At 42.2% G+C, this 20591-nt stretch overlaps 1 protein-coding gene across 2 annotated transcripts; it reads right to left on the minus strand.

Moving 5' to 3' along the window:
• Nucleotides 1–37: 37 nt before the first annotated feature.
• On the minus strand, nt 38–19797 carry atp8b5b (ATPase phospholipid transporting 8B5b). Of its 2 annotated transcripts, XM_014131737.3 has the most exons (29): nt 19504–19797; nt 19327–19371; nt 12138–12219; nt 11914–11972; nt 11664–11777; nt 10555–10653; nt 10355–10416; nt 8169–8241; nt 7880–7950; nt 7675–7757; nt 7394–7552; nt 7180–7268; nt 6880–7067; nt 6217–6425; nt 6030–6073; nt 5727–5892; nt 5208–5396; nt 4884–4999; nt 4561–4725; nt 4332–4443; nt 3976–4081; nt 3724–3874; nt 3020–3203; nt 2602–2825; nt 2309–2392; nt 1945–2190; nt 1520–1658; nt 1196–1326; nt 38–1090 (listed from the first exon to the last, which is right to left on the minus strand). In XM_014131737.3, exons 3-29 carry the CDS (start codon nt 12190–12192, stop codon nt 827–829), a joined length of 3582 nt encoding a protein of 1193 aa, XP_013987212.1. In that variant the 5' UTR covers nt 12193–12219; nt 19327–19371; nt 19504–19797; the 3' UTR covers nt 38–826. The 2 variants fall into 2 exon arrangements, with proteins under 2 accessions (XP_013987212.1, XP_082811448.1); XM_082955322.1 differs by lacking the exons at nt 19327–19371; nt 19504–19797 and adding an exon at nt 19074–19238.
• Nucleotides 19798–20591: the final 794 nt, after the last annotated feature.

Below are 20591 nucleotides of genomic sequence, written 5' to 3' on the forward strand. Positions count from 1 at the left end.
TCAATGACTAAAAACAACAATCACAACAACAAAGGAATACAAAAATATCAAACATTTATTATGGCTGTAGCCTACAATGCTGAAAAAGTACATAATTGAAATCATATTGGAGAGTGTCTATGATTAGTGTTTCAGTGATTGAGAATCATTTCACATTGTCATACAATAACGACAATACATTAAACAAATTACATTATTCCCAGATTTAAAAAAAAAGATTACAACTTAATGTAGGTCCAACAAATATTACAAAAATACATCTACTATGTGAGTTAGTCAGAATGTCAGTTGAACAATATTCAAAGAAAGTTTGTCTAAGATTCAACAAGATCATTTTAGTCTCACCAAATCGTATAATAACACCATTATGACTCAATAATAACTACATTTCATGTATACATCTATAATAAAACATATTATACATCTGCATTGTAAAATCTTGAACATAATACCACATAATTATCACTTTGACTAATGTCCAGCATGATATTTTTGCTGTTTCACCAATAGTTGTTTCACAGTTACAAGTACTTACACATACATCTAAGCTTGGCACCATAGAGATCCTATTAAATTACAGTATTTTCATTCTTAATTCATTCTTAATTCAATAAATGCTGAATTCAGGCTTGGGGTTGTCCTTGTATTTTTTTTAAATCCAGTCAAAGAATGTTACACATCCTCACATCAGTGGAAATCAGACTCAAGTGTTGAAGTGTTTCACAGAAACATGGCTGATTGATATTTGATAGATGTTTGGAATGGATTGAGTGATGGTTTTCAGACTTAATGACCTGAACACTGTGTGCTTGTTAGGTCATCAGTCCTAGGGACTCAGTGGTGGCTCCTCCCGCTCACTGATGGTGCGGTAGAACTGAGGCCGGGTCTGGGCCAATGGGGAGTCTGTCTGGGAGAAGAGGGCTGGCCGCCTCTTTGGGGTCCTCCGCAGAAACTTGCCTGAGGTCACCAGGTCACCGTAGCCCTGGGCGTGGGAGAAGGCATAGCCTGAACGGCGGGTACTGGTGCGGCGGGCTTGGACACGGTGAGGGGTAGGGGGCAGCACCTTGTCCTGTCTCACCTTGTACCTCACCTAGAGGGGGAGGGATGAAGAGAAATGAGAGAGACAGTGAGGGAAATGTAATCATTTGTGAATCTTCTATGCCAATGAAAAATGTGTTGACCCTCGACCTCTAACCTTGTCATTGATGGTGGGCCACAACAGGATGCGCAGGAAGCGGTATGCCACCACGGGAAGCACACAGAGGATGGAGGTGAGTAGCATGGTCAGCCACACGTTGGGCTGGTTCAGGGAGTTCCTGGCTGTGCCTGTTACATACAGTACAGCATGACAACATGCGTTTAGATACAGACACTTATCTACATAGTGACAGATGATGTCACCAACTGACATGCCTATGAACATACACACCACAGTACTAACAAACGTTCAGACAGAAAGACATGAATGATGAAGGGAGAGGAGGTGGATTGATGGGGGGTGCTGAGGGGTACTACTCACCAATGAAGGGGAAGGAGGAGGTTAAGGTGAGGAACATGCCATTGCTGTACATGGTGAATATGACAGCAAAGTACACAGACAGACTGCCCCACAGGAAGAACTGGTTCATTGCTGTCCAATAATGGGTGTCCAGACCCAGCTTTAACAAAGACACATGCAGCTACCTCAGACTCTGTTACTGTGTGTGTGTGTGTGTGTGTGTGTGTGTGTGTGTGTGTGTGTGTGTGTGTGTGTGTGTGTGTGTGTGTGTGTGTGTGTGTGTGTGTGTGTGTGTGTGTGTGTGTGTGTGTGTGTGTATTTATAGGGATATGGTTTCACCTCAGCTGTAACCCCACCCAACATTAATTCACAGGACACTCATGTACCACCACAAACTGACCATACCGTATGTTGTATCGTAAGTCAATGCACTCCTCCCTACTTACTTGTATACTGACGGCAATGAGCAGGCTGGTCTGGGCCAGCAGGGCGAAGGACTGATAGTCCACAATGTCTTTGCCGTCATCTCGGACCGTGTCGTACATGGCTGCCCATGGAATGAAGAAGAGGACCAGGGAGCTGTAGCCACTGTGTAACACTGTGTAGACAAAGGCCCTCTTACTGAAGTACTGGTTCAGCTGGCCTGGGGTGTAGAGCTGGGGGTACTGGAAACTCCACCAGTCATTCACATCCTAAAGATAAACACGTGAATACAAACATATTAAGTACACACATTGGAATAAATACTTGGTGTGAATAATATGTCACTGACGTACATTACAGACATGTCAGATATGTCACTATAATTACCTGGTCAAAAAGACTTAAGCTGAGCACAGGTAGAGCTGTGTAAACTAGGTTAAACAGGGTGATGAACCAATCGTCATACACCGTCTGTGGGAAAACGACACAGCATACACACATTACATACATGCCAGAGTTTTTCCTGGCCTGGCCATGTGCTCAGCAAAAACTCCTGGCACTAGCGAAAATATAATTAACTAAATGAACCAAAACATACTTTATTTGCTTGACAAAAAGAGGAATCTCAGACAGCTTTTCCGTCATGCCTCTATGTGTCGGTGTGTGCATTTTTGTCTCACCTGTGCTGAGAAACCGCAGAAGAAGCCGTACCAGAAGTGGACAAAGGTGAAGGTGAAGTTCTTGTAGAAGAAGTAGCGCAGAAACTTGCACATCCTCAGGTAGGACCAGCGGCCGTGCACCAGCAGGAGGCGCTGTAGGTAGCGGAACTGAGCGAAGGAGTAATCACTGGAGAGCACCGCCTGCATACCCTCCTGACCTGATATACCCACCCCTATATGAGCAGCTGGGGGGGGGGGGGGGCAAGAGAGAGGGGTCGAGGGAGACAGAGAGAGTGAGAGGATGAGTGTGTGCTTGTGTGTATGAGTTGATAAGAGGAATCGTATAATAGCAGTCAAACTTTTAGCATCAGGATCAGTCTTTAACTACAGTAGTTCATATAATCGGATTCCTTCTCCAGTCTCCCCATCTCCCTCCTACCCTTGATCATGCTGACATCGTTGGCCCCGTCGCCGATGGCTAGAGTCACGGCCTGTTTGTACTTCTTCACCAGCTCCACCACCTGGGCCTTCTGCAGTGGAGTCACCCTGCAGCAGATCACTGTCTGACACATACATGCCGTCCGCAGCAGCTCCATCTCCATGTCCTTTTCCAGGGCGAATGCCTGGGTGGAGAGGGAGGGTGGGGGGAGAGTGAGATGGGACGGGAAGAAGGAAAGTAATGAAGGATTGTTCATGAAATATTGGAACAATTCCACTAGTGTTGGAACACGTCCTGTTTTCGCAAGAACCAGACACACAAAGAACCACACACACACACACACACACACACACACACACACACACACACACACACACACACACACACACACACACACACACACACACACACACACACACACACACACACACACACACACACACACACACAGTGGATTGACACAATCACTAGGACCATCACTAGGACCAATAGATTCCTCCTTTTTGTGTGTGTGTGTGTGTGTGTGTCATTTGTTCACTTTAAAACATTTATTTTTTGTATTGTACGATCATCATTAAAAAAGTAATTACAACATCTGTCAATCAGGGCTCAGAATATTATGTTATGTTATTATGTTTCCAGTAACTTGTCCTGTGACCCACCAGGGTCCTTGTCCTGTGACCCACCAGGGTCCTTGTCCTTACCAGACTGTGTCCGTTAATCACCATAGCGTACTCTCCATTCACTGGCTCATCCGCCACCGTCTCCGTCTTTAGAAGACAAAACAGGCCACTTCTACTCTTCTTGACAGTAGGTTCCTCTGGTCCATCAGGTGTCATCTGCCTCCTCGCAGTCCTGGTCAGGTCGAAAAGGAGAGATAGGTACTTTTACATGTCGCCGTACTGTGGTGCTTCAAGCTACGAATGTGGTTGCCAATGGTCTGTCTGTGGACTCACTGAAGTTCCTTTCTGACTTCCTCTGCTGTGTTTGCCGACACAATGAAAACCTCATTCATCTCCTCTCTCAACATGTTGCAGGAGTAGCCAATGTTCTCTGCTGTTTCTGATCCCGACAGAGAGAAAAGAGACTCAGGAAGTGCCAGATATTTTTTTTTGCCTATTGATTTTTATTTTATTTATTTAACCTTTATTTAACTAGGCAAGTCAGTTAAGAACAAATTGTTATTTACAATGACGGCCTACCCCGGCCAAACCTGGACGACGCTGGGCCAATTGTGCACCGCCCTATGGGACTCCCAATCACGTCCGGATGTGATACAGCCTGATAGTGTATTCTGAGGAAGATGACCCACCTTGCTTGTCTCCAGTGAGCACCCAGATCTTGATGTCGGCTTTGGAGAGCTGTTCGATGGTCTGGGGTACTCCATCCTGTAGCTTATCCTCTACGGCAGTGGATCCTAACAGCTACACACATACCGGTAAAAACGCTAAGATTCAGTAAGATTCAGTCTATGCTAGTAGATTGTCTTGTGGGGCTTATGATAAGACATTGAAATGATATATTTTTTCTGTGGTACACACCAGCAGGCCTTTCTCTATCTCCTCATACAGCGCATCCAGCTTCTCCTCCCTTTCGTCCATGGCAGTGTTGGCCACATGGTGGCGCAGTTTCCAATCCTCCATATACTCTGGGTCTATGTCCTTGTAGGCTAGAGCCAGCGTACGCAGACCCTCTCCAGCAAACTCCTGTCAATGGAACAGTTTAGAGTTATAGTCGTATACACATGTACAGGGTTGGACACAAGATATAGTCAATCTTGTAAGATTTTACATATATTCACATGGTCCACAAGAAATACATCATCATAAACACACACACAGACACAGACATACTGGTTACTCACATTGAGGTGCTCGGTGGTGACCTCTGTTAGGTTGCTGCAGGAAGGGCTCAGTCTCTCAAAGATGATGGTGTCTGCTCCCTTACAGTACAGAGTCAGCTTTCCCTCTGGACTGCGCACTTGGGGCCACACAAGATATAATCAGGTTTGGTTTGCTCAAATCAAAAAACTAAAAAAGTCAACCTCTTACAATAAAGCCACCAAAGTTTGAACAAATTTTATAGATTCATAGATTCTTCATGTCATTCAGATCATTCTAGATAGCTATGGTTTCACATATTTCCTTAAAATTGTAAAAGCATAACGGTTAGTGTTGGTTGGACTCACCGATGACCGACATCCTCTTGCGGACGTTGTTGAAGTCCAGAACAGCCAGCAGCTCGTAGGTGACCAGCTCTCCCATCTCCACCACAGTGATGCTCTCTGGCGTACGAGAGCGGAACACAAAGCCAAAGTTCCTGGCTGCTGTGACCAGAGCGCCCTCGTCTGGTGACTGGGCCTGGTAGTACAACTCACCTAGAAGATCACAATGGAGTGATTCATTTGTCACCGTGTCTAACCTTGTCCTGGGTACCAGTCTTTCTAGCTAACATTCCACTCCTTGCCACTCCTGTCATTTGCCAGAGGAATGGCAAAGAGTGGAATGCTAGCTAAAAAGACTGGTAGCCAGACTAGTCTAGCCTATGGAGTAGGTAGCAGTTGTCCCAACCACTGGTAACACAGATAGTTCTCCCATTAAGGGGTAGACATAGGGCTGTGGTGAAGTACAACTTCTACCTCAAGCCTCCATACGGTCACCTACACCCATGCAATAACATGTGAATCCAGCAGGAGGCGCTTGCTCACCCTCCTTCTTCTCCTCAGGCATGACAGTGTGGCACAGTGCCAGCAGGCGGAAGAAGGCCTGCACCTCAGGGTTGCCCTCCCTCACCACCTCCACCAGGCTGTTGTCATGGAAACAGAACTTTGGGTCTGCCAAGTTGTTCCAAGAGAAGTCCACCTTCTCTGTTTTCTACCGGAGAGAGAAAAGGGAGGGTTAGGAATGTTTGTGCCACAGAATGTAAAGACTTACTGCCAAAGAAAGGGACTTAGAGATGTTCTTTCATACATTAAATCCATAAACCCAACACACCCTGTTCCTCCTCTCACCTCATTAATCTCAACTCTTTGTCCTGAAAAGTCCAACAACTCCCCTGGAGAACAGAAGCACATTTAGTCAGTTACATGGTACAGTGATTGATTGGCGCCAATGTGTATTAAATTAAGTCTTAATGCATTTGTGTGTGTAAACACATGACAACTGTTTTTGTGTGTGTATTCCAGCGCCAGGCCTCACCATAGGACTTTCCGTTGATGGAGCACTTGTTGAAGGTCATGATGTTCTGTGTGAGTGTTCCGGTCTTGTCAGAGAAGATGTATTTGATCTGGCCCAGCTCCTCGTTGAGCGTGGTGGTCCTGGCCTCGGCAGGCGTGTCACTCTTGGGATAATACATCTTCCTGTCCCAGTTTATGTAGAAACTGTTCCCCAGGCGAATTATCTCCACACTGCACCCAATACACAGGAGGAAGAGAAAGAAAGGGAGAGAGAAAGAAATGCAATCAATTCACTTTGATGATTAGTGGTGAAACAGTCCTGTCACCAAAGGCACAGTAAGAGGAACACATTTAGATGCACATGCAGTGAATGACTAGATCAGGGGTGCCAAACTCATTTTGCCACGAGGCCGTGGCCTTCAACGAGATCCGGAGGGCCGCACTGAAAATTGGTTATGTTTCCTCACCGTCAAAATTGGCCAAAAAATAGTCATCTATCCATATTTTGGGGATTTTTTTATGCTCCCTGACTGTCTAGCTTTCATTTCAGTGATTATTGTCTGGACACATTCAAAAAACCGGTATGAATGTAGGTCCATTATCATTTCCATATTTTTCTTTTTTTTTACAACAACATCTAAAATATATGTTTGTCACTCCTAGAGAAGATGTGAAGTGCACTGACCTGACATAGAGAGATATAGGCACCACAGTGTTGAGGATGATGACATAGGACCAGAAGGTGAGGAAGGCTGAGAAGGGAGCGTTAACCCCCTTGGGCAGGAAGGCAGCGAACTTAGAGCCCTCCTGGTATTCCCAGATCCCATTCCCAATGGCCAGGATTAAACACATAATCATCAGGAAACCAAAGATCTGGAAGACCAAACACAACAGTTAAGAGGTGTGTGTGTGTGTGTGTGTGTGTGGTGTGTGTGTGTGTGTGTGTGTGTGTGTATGTCTGTGTGTGTATAATACTCATACTCACACTCAGCACCAGCACATTCATGAGGCGGTCAATGCTGGTCCGTTTGAATGTGGTCCTTCCACAGTTCTGCATTAGCTTGGTGTCTGGACCTAAAAGAATGAATAGATCTATCGTCGGTTGAGGATTTTTTTTAAATGAATGTTTTGGCCATATAAAGGGACACCCTAACCTGTTAGGTAATGTCTCTGTCATTATGTGGACCGATATGGCTCACCTCCAAAGACGACCAGGCCGAAGCACCACTGGGTGTTCCTCAGAGTGCAACCTCTCAGCAGGATCCTCTCGTTGTCCAGTGAGTACATCTCTCCCTTCAGGGTCAGGGTGCCAGTGAACTTATCCAGGCGGTTGTTGGGAGGCTCACAGCGCACCTCGCCTACGCAGGGACAGAAAGGTTCAGGGACTATACAACAGTGACTGATGAACAGGTAAGAGTATTCTAAATAATACGATCTAGACTTTTAAGCCATGATAATCTATCAGTTTTTCCAGTCTTACCATTGAAGTTGGCCAGGTTCTCTACACTATCCTCCAGCTTCCCTGTCACAGTCAGGGCCTGCTTCACCTTTAAGTTAGTTTCTCTAGAGGAGGAAGAAAGCAGGATGAGAAACACAGAGGGAGAGCTGATACAATTAAAAAAATGCTGTGAAATTTCACAGGTGTGAAAGGTAAACACAAACACATGCAACACACAGAAACACACCCGTCTAGTTCAGCAGTTTCTATGTAGACAAGATTGAGAGGCTCACTGCTGGACAGCAACAGAAGATCAGCCTGGAGAAGGAGTGATAGACAAAACAAAAGGAGAGAGAGAGAAAAAGAAAAAGAGAGAGAAAAAGAGAGAGAGAGAGACCCCATAAATTATGAAATCAGTTCGATTTTCAATTCTGTAGAATGTCTGGTGAACCTCACTGGCTGATTGTATTTCTATTGTACATCTGCCCTTTGACCTTATCACCATCTGCAGACACCTTTATCACCTCCATCCTTACCGTGACAAACTGATTATTCTCCAGCTTGATGATGTCCCCAACTTGAACATCCATCCACTTTTCACTCTGTAGTCTGAAAAGAGCAAGAATGTAATGATGCAGCGCTAAAGCAAGCCTACAGTGACCTCTGGTGTTTGAGAACGCTAAGAACACTGACTGACGTCACCACCAGATGCATTCATAAGAAATATATAGACCTCTTGAGAGGGGAGAGGCTATATGGACATGCCTGCTGCCCAAATTGATGACGTGTGTTGCGCAGTTGATTGGACACGAATGGATTTGGTTCAGTGAGAGCCAGGCATTTATACTGAACTAAAATATAAACGCAACATGTAGTGTTGGTCCCATGTTTCATTAGCTAAAATAAAAGATCCCAGAAATGTTCCACACGCACAAAAAGTTTATTTCTATAAAATGTTGTGAACACATTTGTTTACATTATATTTCTGCTTTGCCAAGATAATCCACCCACATGACAGGTGTGGCATATTTTGAGCGTGCAACTGGCATGCTGACTGCATGCTGTCCACCAGAGCTGTTGTCAGAGAATGAAATGTTCATTTCTCTACCATAAACCGCTCCAATGTTGTTTTACAGAATGTGGCAGTACGTCCAACCGGCCTCACAACTGCAGACCACATGTAACCACGCCAGACCAGGACCTCCACATCTGGCTTCTTCACCTGCGGGATCGTCTGAGACCAGCCACCCGGACAGCTGATGAAACTGTGCGTTTGCACAACCAAATAATCTGCACAAACTGTCGCAAACAGTTTAAGGGAACCTCAACCGACTTCAGTGGGCAAATTCTCACCTTCGATGGCCCCTGGCACGCTGGAGAACTGTGCTCTTCACGGATGAATCCTGGTCTCAACTGTAGCGGGCAGATGGCAGATAGTGTGTATGGCATCGTGTGGGCAAGTAGTTGTGAACAGAGAGCCCCATGGTGGTGGTGGGGTTATGGTATGTGCTGGCATAAACTACGAGCAACTAAAAAAAATGCATTTTATCAACGGAAATGTTAATGCACAGAGATACTGTAACGAGATCCTGAGGCCCATTATTGAGCCATTAATCCGCCGCCATCAACCTTATGTTTTAGCATAATAATGCACGGCCCCATGTCGCAAGGATTTGTACACAACTCCTGGACGCTGAAAATGCCTCAGTGTTTCCATGGCCAGACATGTCACCAGACATGTCACCAGACATGTCACCAGACATGTCACCAGACATGTCACCAGACATGTCACCAGACATGTCACCCATTGAGCAGGTTTTAGATGCTCTTGATCGACGTGTATGACAGCGTGTTCCAGTTCCCACCAATATCAAGCAACTTTGCACAGCCATTGATCAATAGTCCACAATCAACAGCCTGATCAACTCTATGTGAAGGAGATGTGTCTGTTTACACCAGATACTGACTGGTATTCTGATCCACGCCACTACCTATTTTTGAAGGTATCTGTGACCAACCAATGTGAAATCCATAGATTAGGGCCTAATTGACTGATTTCCTTATATGAACTGTAACTCAGTAAAATCTTTGAAATTGGCACAAGGTGCCCTATGCTCCCACTTGCTGAGGACTGCTTTCCTGGATTAAGGAGAGGGAAGTAGTTAGATAGCGTAGCCAATATCAGGGGGACAGCTAAAGGACATTTATTCTAGTGATTTTCAATGTAGCCTACAACTACGGCATTAAAGTTAAAAAATTTATTACAAATAAGGAACAATTACTCCTATAAAAACGGAATGATTCTGAAATTTAAGTTTCTTGTCACAAGCATAAACTAAGCAAGCTGGGGAGGTTGTTATGGGTGTAAGATGGCACGTTGATACCATCTGTTGGTAAATGTTAATTACTGCAACACCGGTGTTTTTTACCGGCGTGCTTGATATACCCGGACGTATTGCAATGTACCGAACAAGACTGGTTACTCGCATCAATGACTCTGTCTCGTCATTTAACATCCAAATAGAGGTCTCATTATGATGACTGACTGAACCGAATCCGTTTGTCCCCACAAAACTCTCACTGCGCAACATAAGTCATATCCTTTGGGTACCAGGCATGTCCTTGTAGCCTCTCCCTCTTGAGACTGTTGCTAATCTGTGACATTCAAGCACTTTCCAAGCACTGAGAATCTGGTTTACACAACAACAAAAAAGAGACTCACTCTCCTTCGATGAGGACCTCCACCTTCCGGTTGTTCACCTGTCTGTCACATCTGTGTCTGTTCTACACAGGCAAAGGAAACGGAAAGAGAATGAGGATTTGGAGACCAGGACACGTACATAATTGTGACGACAAACAGGTCTATGTGGACCATCTCTTGCATGCGGTCTTAATACTGTAGTTAGTAGATGTTGAGCTCACCATGTCGTCGCTGCAGTCCTTGACCATGGTCATGGAGAGCACCAGGACCAGGGGGACCACGGTGGTGTACCAGGGCAGGGACGATACCTCTGGGATGCTCTGAGAGGAGCCAGGATAGACAAAACTCACCTTTCTGCTGCTATATTGTACTACTATACTCCCTACTATACACTGTATACAAAACATTAAGGACACTTGCTCTATCCATGACATAGACTGACCAGGTGAATCCAGGTGAAAGCTATGATCCCTTATTGATGTCACTTATTAAATCCACTTTAATCAGTGTACATAAAGGGGAGGAGGCAGGTTAAAGAAGGATGTTTAAGCCGAGACAATTGAGACATGGATTATGTATGTGTGTCATTCAGAGGGTGAATGGGCAAGACAAAAGATTTAAGGGCTTTTAAACGGGGTATGGTAGTAGGTGCCAGGCACACCGGTTTGTGTCAACAACTGCAACGCTGCTGGGTTTTTCACACTCAACAGTTTCCTGTGTGTATCAAGAATGATCCACCACCCAAAGGACATCCAGCCAACTTGATACAACTGTGGCATTGGAGTCAACATGGGCCAGCATCCCTGTGGAACGCTTTCAACACCTTGTAGAGTCCATGCCCCAACAAATGTAGGCTTTTCTGAGTGCAAATAGGGGGGGGTCCTTAATGTTTTGTACAGTCTGTGTATAGTACTGTATAGGCCTACAGCCAGCTCCATTGGCATGAGGAAGCTTACGTGGATACTATGAAGAAATACACATTTGCACTCAGATTCAATGTACGTTTTTTGTATTTTTCAGGAGTTTGAATATGTGTACAATGATTCCCTTGATTTGGCCTTGGACTGGTGCTATCTAAATCATACGTAGATATGCTGAAAGATAACTGGATAAGATATTATAACTGGTTAAAATGAAGAGAGTTCAGAGAAGCATATCTAATGTCTGTTGAAAGCAAGTGAAGATGTCCAATTACATGTACATTGTGTCATACTGATGTTCTCCTAACAAGTATAGTATGTAGGTGTACAGTCCCAGTACATTTGTCTACAGGACTCAGCCCTGTGCAGCATTGAGAGGATACGGCTCAGAGTGGCTGTGTAAAGGTTACCTGGAGACAGAGGAGGAAGAGGAAGTAGGCATTGGCCAGTCTCTGGAACTGCTCAAACAGATTGAGCGGGAGAAAGGTGAATACGTTGTATTTGGAGGTTTTGATGGCATTGTCCTGCATGGGGAGCAAGAGGGGAACGTGTTACTGTGACACATACACATGAAAACATATACAACATGCATACAACATATATACAGACACACATCGTGTAAACATTGGTTTGGAATGAATAGTCAACCCCAGTACTCACAGCGTACTTGTAAGACAAGTTGAGTTCTCTGTCATTTGCTCGTAGATGTCTTTCTTCCTCTGTAGGTGGAAACACAACATAATTTAAAGATCACTGGTGTGGCCATAAAAGTAGCAACTTTTCCACCAATAAACTCTGGTTTTAGCACACTTTAGGGCTGAGACATAGGTGTGGCAGTAAAATAATAAATTCCGCATCAGACATCAGCAGGTCATTTAACTCACCTTTCACAGCCTTCCCCCCACACTCCAGACCCAACTGTGACAGTAGGGATCCCATGTTCACCTCAACACTTCCATATTCCACCTGGGGGAAAAAAACAGATGGGGGATGTGGAATAGTAGCTACAAACATAATGGAATAATAGTGAAACTTGTTATCTAAAATGATGAGAAGCAAGGTTGGGAAAATTCCTGACCGTGATTTCTTCATACAAGGGTGGTGCAGCTACAGTATACTGTAACTATTTAACGACAGGAATGGTCTCATTTACTCTAGTAAATCAAATCACATATTATTTGTCACATACTCATGGTTAGAAGATGTTAATGCGAGTGTAGCGAAATGCTTGTGCTTCTAGTTCCGACTATGCAGTAATATCTAACAAGTAATCTAACAATTTCACAACAACTACCTTATACACACACAAGTGTAAAGGAATGAATAAGAATATGTACATATAAATATATGGATGGCCGAACGGCATAGGCAAGATGCAGTAGATGGTATACTAGGTCTATATTCTCTAACCAATGTGTGGAACAGCAAGTGTAGAACAGCTATAATTTTATTATGACAAGTTCATGGTGAGCCTTGCAGTGTTGTACTCATGTAGGCCTTTAAATGTAGTGTCATTGGTAACGACCACTCTTATCAGTTTTACACTACTGAGAGCAATAATTAGTTAATGACCTCCCCCGCCTCCATACATATCCTTCTGCCCACAGACAGAGGCACACACCTGTTCCCTAAACACAGAGTGAGTTTCCTGATATCGAAATGAACACAGAGAATTGACTAGGTGAAATTGAGCAACAATACAGCATTGATAACGTTACAGAGGTGCTCTAATGGGCTTTATAGGGATTCTCTTAAGTTTTGGACAAGGAGCAGGTTTCTATGAATAGGTTTCTCATACACAGATTAAATGGATCCTGGAGGAGGCCTAATTCAACTAAATCAGGGACTCTTGAAAATCGAGACAATCCTTGTCAGGCAGGGAAACTTAATTTTTATAGTGGATTGTTTTATATAATTTTTACATTATTTTAAACAACACAATTATATTTAGTGGAATTTTATATGGGAAAAGATTAGTTTTAGTTTTTGGAATTTTCTAAATATGCCCTTGTCTGGAGCAAAGGATCCCATTTTCAAAATCTCCAAAAATGTGTTTCAAATTCTAAAAACTGGCAATAATGAATATTAACTGAAATTAAGTGAACTATTAGAATTTTTGCAACCAGGAAATGGCGGAGCGATTTCTACAAAGTGCATCTTCAATTGAAAACAATCACAGTAAGGTACTTCATTGTTACCTAGAAATCATTTGATATGATAAAAATGGCAGCATTGGACCTTTAAGATAGAATATGAATTTTTGTTAAAATATGTACATTTTAATTAGGTTTTTTGTCAACTCCGTGCTGAGTACTGAAAGATCTCAGAGAATGGTTGTTTTTATTGAAGATTTTTGATTGAATAATTTTCCATATATTAGAAATGTTTGCGTTGAATTTGTATTTTTAGAGGCAAAAACATGTACAGTGCCTTCGGAAAGTATTCACACCCCTTGACATTTTCCACATTTTGTTTTTACAGCCTGAATTTAAAATGTATTAAATTGATTAGATTTTTTGTCACTGGCCTACACACAATACGCCATAATGTCAAAGGGGAATTATATTTTTCAAAATCTTGAAAAGCTGTAATGCCTTGAGTCAATAAGTATTCAACACCGTTGTTATGACAAGCCTAAATAAGTTCAGGAGTAAAACATTTCTTAACAAGTTTTATGCTTAAGTTGCATGGACTATAATAGTGTTTAACAATTATCTCTAAGGTTCCTCAGTCGAGTAGGGAAATTTCAACCACAGATTCAACCACAAAGACCAGGTAGGTTTTCCAATGACTCGCAAAGATGGGAACCTAGATGGGTACATTTGTTTTTTATCACATATGAATATCCCTTTGAGCTTGGTGAAGATAGTAATTACACTTTGGATGGTGTATCAATAAACCCAAACACTACAAAGATAAAGGTGTCCTTCCTAACTCAGTTGCCGGAGAGGAAGGAAACCGCTCAGGGATTTCACCATGAGGCCAATGGTAACTTTAAAATAGTTACAGAGTATAATGGCTGTGATAGGAGAAAACTGAGGATGGATCAAGAACATTGTAGTTACTCCACAATACTAACCTACTGTAATTGACAGAGTGAAAAGAAGGAAGCCTGTACAGAATACAAATATTCCAAAACAAGCATCATGTTTGAAACAAGGCACTAAAGTAATACTGCAAAACATGTGGCAAAGAAATTAACTTTTTGGCCTGAATTCAAAGTGTTATGTTTGGGGCAAATCCAATACAACATATTACTGAGTACCACTCTCCATAATATACATATGCTTTCAATATTTGTATATTAATTTCTACAATTTATAGTTGGTTTAAAGTTAAGTCATTCAAATTTGGAGTTTTAACATATTGTCCCATGTACATTGTGTAATTTACCATTGGTCCTTACCTAGCCCCATAGAGATATCCAAAGGTGATCCAAATTTACCACAGGCATTATGATTGGGTAGTGTACTGCTGCACTCTGAATTGATGATTACTTGTGTGCTGCCAGCTTTGGGCATGTGGGCAGGATTGAAACAATTGAAACAAACCCAAACTTGTGATGCAGTCACGACCACAAGTCTCACAAAACTCTGTTTTGGACGAGACGGACTATGACCAGAATTATCCTATTTACACTTAGTCAATTTTGACAGTAGAATAAATGTTTCTGACTCATATCAATGCCAAATAGGCTGTTTTCTAAATGAAAAGTATTTTTTTTAGGGACAGATATTCTTTCAAATCCAAGTTTATGTCAATATTCAGAATTTTATTTGAATCACTGTTCTGCAACATATTCTTAACTTATTGAAGTATTTGCAGTTCCAGACCTACAGTAAGGTATGTTTGCTTTATAAAAATGTTGTTTTATGTTCTGAATCTAGAAAAACATGCCAAAAAGCTAAATAAATTAACCCTGGAGCATTATATAGTGCTATAACACAAAACAAAAATATGTTTGGAGATTTGTATTACATATTTGACTAATCTAATGTTAGAATTAAACATTCAAGGCCTTTTATCACTTGCTGAACAATAAATGCAGAAATGAAATGCCTTTTATGGTGTCTGGCAGAGGTCACATAAATCCATTTAGTTGCATTTAATCAGGATATTGTTCCTTTACATGGTGATAGATACTGTACTTTAGTCTATCAAAATGTATATTTCAAATGTTGTTAATATTAAGACAAATATTTGTGAAGAAAAGTTGAGATTGTCCCATCTTTCAAGAATCCCTGAAATATGAATTTCATAAATGTTGTTCTGGATTACTGTGGCTGGAGCCTTTTTAAATTAAAATAAACCATAGTCCCTGGGAATATCTTAGTCCATGTCGCCAAACTATGACTCATCTTTAGTACAGTGTAATTTGTTCCATTAGGAGTCTTTGAAACGTGTTAAAAGGGTCATTCGATGATATTTTATATTTTCAGTAATTTGTGCACAAATATTTAATTTTAAAATTCTGTTATATAAAATTAAGGGCCTTTAATATAGACCACATGTAAAATTCAATAAAGACTTGCTAAAGTTTCCCTCTGTGCATCCTCTGTGACTTCTAGGAAGATTTTAACACACACACATTTTTCCAAGTTTTCACCCTCATTGTGAAACCCTAGTTATTTTGTTGCTTTGACAAAGTCATTTTTAAAGATTATTTATTTCATGTTATTAGTGATTTATTTTAAAGTAAAACAAACCCCGTCTCTCATTTTAAGGTCAATGCTGTTACATGAAATTAAGTCTTGTTTTAATATGGTGAAACTACTCCTTTAAAAAAAATCTAAAGAGACATTGAACATCTAATAGTCAAATTATAGTGTAACAGCAGGTGATCTGGGTCTACTCTTTAAAAAAAAAAAAAAATTCTGGTATGTTGTGGTGGAAAACTGAGCAGTTCGAGCATAACACATCAACCATAGATAGACAGGCTAGAAACGTAATATTAATAATACAAAAATAAGAATCTGAAGCTTGCATTTAATTCCTCCTCCCTGTTGCACACAAAAAGCTTCCATTCCCCCAGTGACAAAGGGATTTACAGCTGATTTAAGATGAAGTCATCAACTCTGTTACGGTCAACCCTGTTACTTTATTTTGTCACACTTTATTTGGATAATCCATCTGTAGATGGGCTGCTCTACAGATGGTCATACTATCAACAAACTATCTGCTGATAAGCAACTGCTTGCTAAGGTTACAGTTAGGTTTAGAATAAGGTTAGGATAAGGGTTAAGGTTAGGAGATTGTTGAAATGTTTCTGATAGTCAGTAAATAGTCTGTAGACCATCTACAGATGGACTATCCAAATAAAGTGTTACCCTTTATTTGGCACTTACTACCTCTTGAGATGGTGGAAAAAGATACACTACTCAAAAAGCACCTAATTGGTGTAATGACCCAAAAATAGAAGAAAATACAAATCTGATCAGAGCAAGTAAAATGTATAGTCCCTCATAAAGACATTGACTGTACCATATTAGTTTCATCTATCAAGGGTGAAGCTCTTGTAAAAGCTCATGTACATTAACGTGCTAGGGATTAAGTTTTCTTCACTCTATACTCACTGGTAGAGTACAGTGGATTTGGAAAGTATTCAGACCCCTTCTCCACATTTTGTTATGTTACAGCCTTATTCTAAAATAGATTACATTAATTGTTTTCCTCACCAATCTACACACAATACCCCATAATGACGAAGGGAAAACAGGTTTTTAGACATTTTGCAAATGTATAACATTTTTAAAACAGAAATACCTTATTTACATAAGTATTCAGACTCATTGCTATGAGACTCGAAATTGAGCTCAGGTGCATCCTGTTTCCATCGATCATCCTTGAGATGTTTCTACAACTTGATTGGAGTCCACCTGTGGTAAATTCAATTGATTGGACATGATTTGGAAAGGCACACGCCTGTCTATATAAGGTCCCACAGTTGACAGTGCATGTCAGACCAAAAACCATGCAATTAAGTCGAAAGAATTGTCCGTAGAGCTCCGAGACAGGATTGTGTCGAGGCACAGATCTGGGGAAGGGTACCAGAAAATGTCTGCAGCATTGAATGTCCCAAAGAACACAGTGGCCTCTATCATTCTTAAATAGAAGAAGTTTGGAACCACCAGGACTCTTCCTAGAGCTGGCTGCCCCAACAAACTGAGCAATCAGGGGAGAAGGGCCTTGATCAGGGAGGTGACCAAGAACCCAATGGTCACTCTAACAGAGCTCCAGAGTTCCTCTTTGGAGATGGGAGAAACTTCCAGAAGGACAACCATCTCTGCAGCACTCCACCAATCAGGCCTTTATGGTAGAGTGGCCAGACGAAAGCCACTCCTCTGTAAAAGGCACATGACAGCCTGCTTGGAGTTTGCCAAAAGGCACCTAAAGACTCTCAGATTCTCTCATCTTATGAAACCAAGATTGAACTCTTTGGCCTTAATGCCAAGCGTCACATCTGGAGGAAACCTGGCACCATCCCTACGGTGAAGAATGGTGGTAGCAGCATCATGCTGTGGGGATGATTTCAGCGGCAGGGACTGGATAGCTAGTCAGGATCGAGGGAAAGATGAACGGAGCAAAGTACAGAGAGATCCTAGATAGAACCTTCTCCAGAGCGTTCAGGACCTCAGACTGGGGTGAAGGTTCCCCTTCCAACACGACAACGACCCTATGCACACAACCGGGACAAGTCACTGAATGTCCTTGAGTGTCAGAGCCTGGACTTGAACTCGATCGAAAATCGTTGGAGAGACCTGAAAATAGTTGTGCCGCGACGCTCCCCATCCAACCTGACAGAGCTTGAGAGAATCTGCAGAGAAGAATGGGAGAAACTCCCCGAATACAAGTGTGCCAAGCTTGTTGCGTCATACCCAAGAAGACTCGAGGCTGTAATCGTTGCCAAAGGTGCATCAACAAAGTACTGAATAAAAGGTCTGAATACTTATGTATAGGTGATATTTCAGTTTTTTTTTTTTATTCTAAAAACGTTTTTATCTTTGTCATTATAAGGTATTGTGTGTAGATTGATGAGGGGGAAAAAACGATTTAATCCATTTTAGAATAAGGCTGTAACGTGACAAAATTTGGAGACGGTCAAGGGGTCTGAAAACTTTCTGAATGCACTGTATGTCATGTTGAGATGTAACACCAATCCTTATCAACGCTTAGTACCAGAGAAAAATATCCTGTTGATAATCCATACTGAGTCAGTACACTTGAGATAGCTTATAACCCTGAACATTAGACCTGGTATTCCCTACAGTATATTCACAAAGCTCCTCTCAAGTTCTTATCTCTATTCTTATCTGTTTTCTAGGTCCTTCGTGATGGGCGCCACCAGCTCAACCTCATATACTTTTTATTTAAGTAAATGGAAAGCATTAGAGTTACATAAACTGTATTTAATTTATATGTATTTATAGTATATAGCAATGGAGATAACATGATGAGCCACTTATATAATTTGCCATTTCAGATTCTCAACAGAGCAATTTTCCTTTCCACAATGGGTTTACAATAATGGGTCATATATTTTTGAGGGAGACGACTTGAAGTCTCTGTGCGTCCATAATGTCAACAGGGTTGTCACCATGACACTGTGCAGTTCAATCACCACAGCTAAATGTATTTTTGGCAGAAACTGACAAATCAACAGCTGTATCCACAACTCCAAACCAGAGGTCATAAGGTGATCTATCCCTCTCACGCCCACCACAACACCCAAAACTAAATCAACTAGGTAATCACAATGCTTTCCCACACCCATAAACAACACACACAGTATTCCATTCATTTTTGTTTTAGTTGAGACTCACATTGGACATCTCTGCTCCCTTCATTGTACCAGAAAATACACTTGGATACAGTGCTTTACTGTGTTAAAGATAATTGAGATGCTGGAGGTCAATTAGACTTTGATCAGGTTTTACTCCATAGCCAAATACTGTATCTCTGAAGTCTCCGAACTTGTAGAGACTCCCTCCTAGACCCCAGAAACAGGTTCACAACATTGTTAGCAGCAGTATCAGTAGAAAGTCATAAAAACATCCAATCATTTCAGTCACTTACGTCAGTGAGAAGAATGGTATCAGAGTCCTTAGGAACGGCAAGGTCCTTCAGCAAAACACACAGATAGGTACAAATAAGAGGAGCAGGGAGAAAGTACAACACCAATGACTCCCAGTTCTCTCACTCAGCGCGCCCTCCCTTTTTTAGTTGAACTAGAAAGAAATCCAGGAGACAGACCTGTGCTTCCGTCTGGTCAAATACAGACACAGGCCGAGACGTAGACACAGACGCTCCTCACAGACCCCTAGGTAGAAGGCAGGAGCAGAGCAGAAAAGGTGGAGTCCCAGTGCTGGGATGTGAAGGGCTGGGGGAGCCACAGTCAGCAGCAGGTAACGGAACGGGATCCCATTCAGTGTAATGGCACAAAGCTTGAGCAAACACTACAGGCAGCGATCTTTGGACTTCGATGGTGAGCCACAGAGCAGGGCAGGAGCAGAGGCAGTAAAACTGTGAGGTAAGGGACTGACACTAGCCAATCAGAACAAACAATGGAGCAATGACCAGGGAGATCAGAGGATGCAAGGTATGTCACACACCCGGAGGGGGGGACACATGCGCAGACGCACACCACTTTCCACTTCCAATATGAATTCATATCAAACAGGCATACTGCCCAAAGTTACAATAGATTACATATTGATTTTGACAAGATTTATTCATGTCTATAAATGTTACTCTTATCAGACAATGAAATTGCTCATACGTGGACTTGAAGTGTCAGTACCATCGGAGTTGCGATAATTGTTATGAAAGTAGTGGGAGGATGTTGATCAGAATCTCAGCCCTTCAGAGCTACAGGTGAAATCCAATACCTGGACATGAGTACAAAGGGTCCTCTGTAGTCCCGAGGACTACGTTATGAGCCAATGGGTAAAAGGACGCACAGACACGAATATAGACACATGATACCAAGCTGTTGAAGAGACACATCATGTCATTATAACTGTGGGTAAGTCTTACCTTGTGGGTATGGACATCTTCATGACCCTTCTTCAATGACACAGTGGTCTTTACAGGGCATGTGTCTTTTATAACTCAAGGTATTGCCAAAAACCTGTAGAACATACACTACAAGACCAAAAGTATGTGGACACCTGCTCGTCAAACCTTTCATTCCATAATCACGGGCATTAATATGGAGTTGGTCCCCCTTTTGCTGCCATAAAAGCCTCCACTCTTCTGGGAAGGCTTTCCACTAGATGTTGCAACATTGCTGCGGAGACTTGCTTCCATTCAGCCACAAGAGCATAAGTGAGGTCGGGCAC

Source organism: Salmo salar, chromosome 01 (assembly GCF_965601325.2).
Source record: "Salmo salar chromosome 01, fSalSal1, whole genome shotgun sequence".
NCBI lineage: Eukaryota > Metazoa > Chordata > Actinopteri > Salmoniformes > Salmonidae > Salmo > Salmo salar.

Excerpts from the sequence above, each read along its gene's own strand:
- atp8b5b (XM_082955322.1), bottom strand. The coding sequence starts at position 19,097 with ATGAAGGGAGCAGAGATGTCCAAT. Across the intron at positions 12,220-19,073 it reads AGGGAGCAGAGATGTCCAAT|GTGGAATATGGAAGTGTTGA; the intron begins GTGAGTCTCAAC and ends TTTTTCCCCCAG. Across the intron at positions 4,082-4,331 it reads GCTCACTGGAGACAAGCAAG|AAACAGCAGAGAACATTGGC; the intron begins GTGGGTCATCTT and ends TGTCGGGATCAG.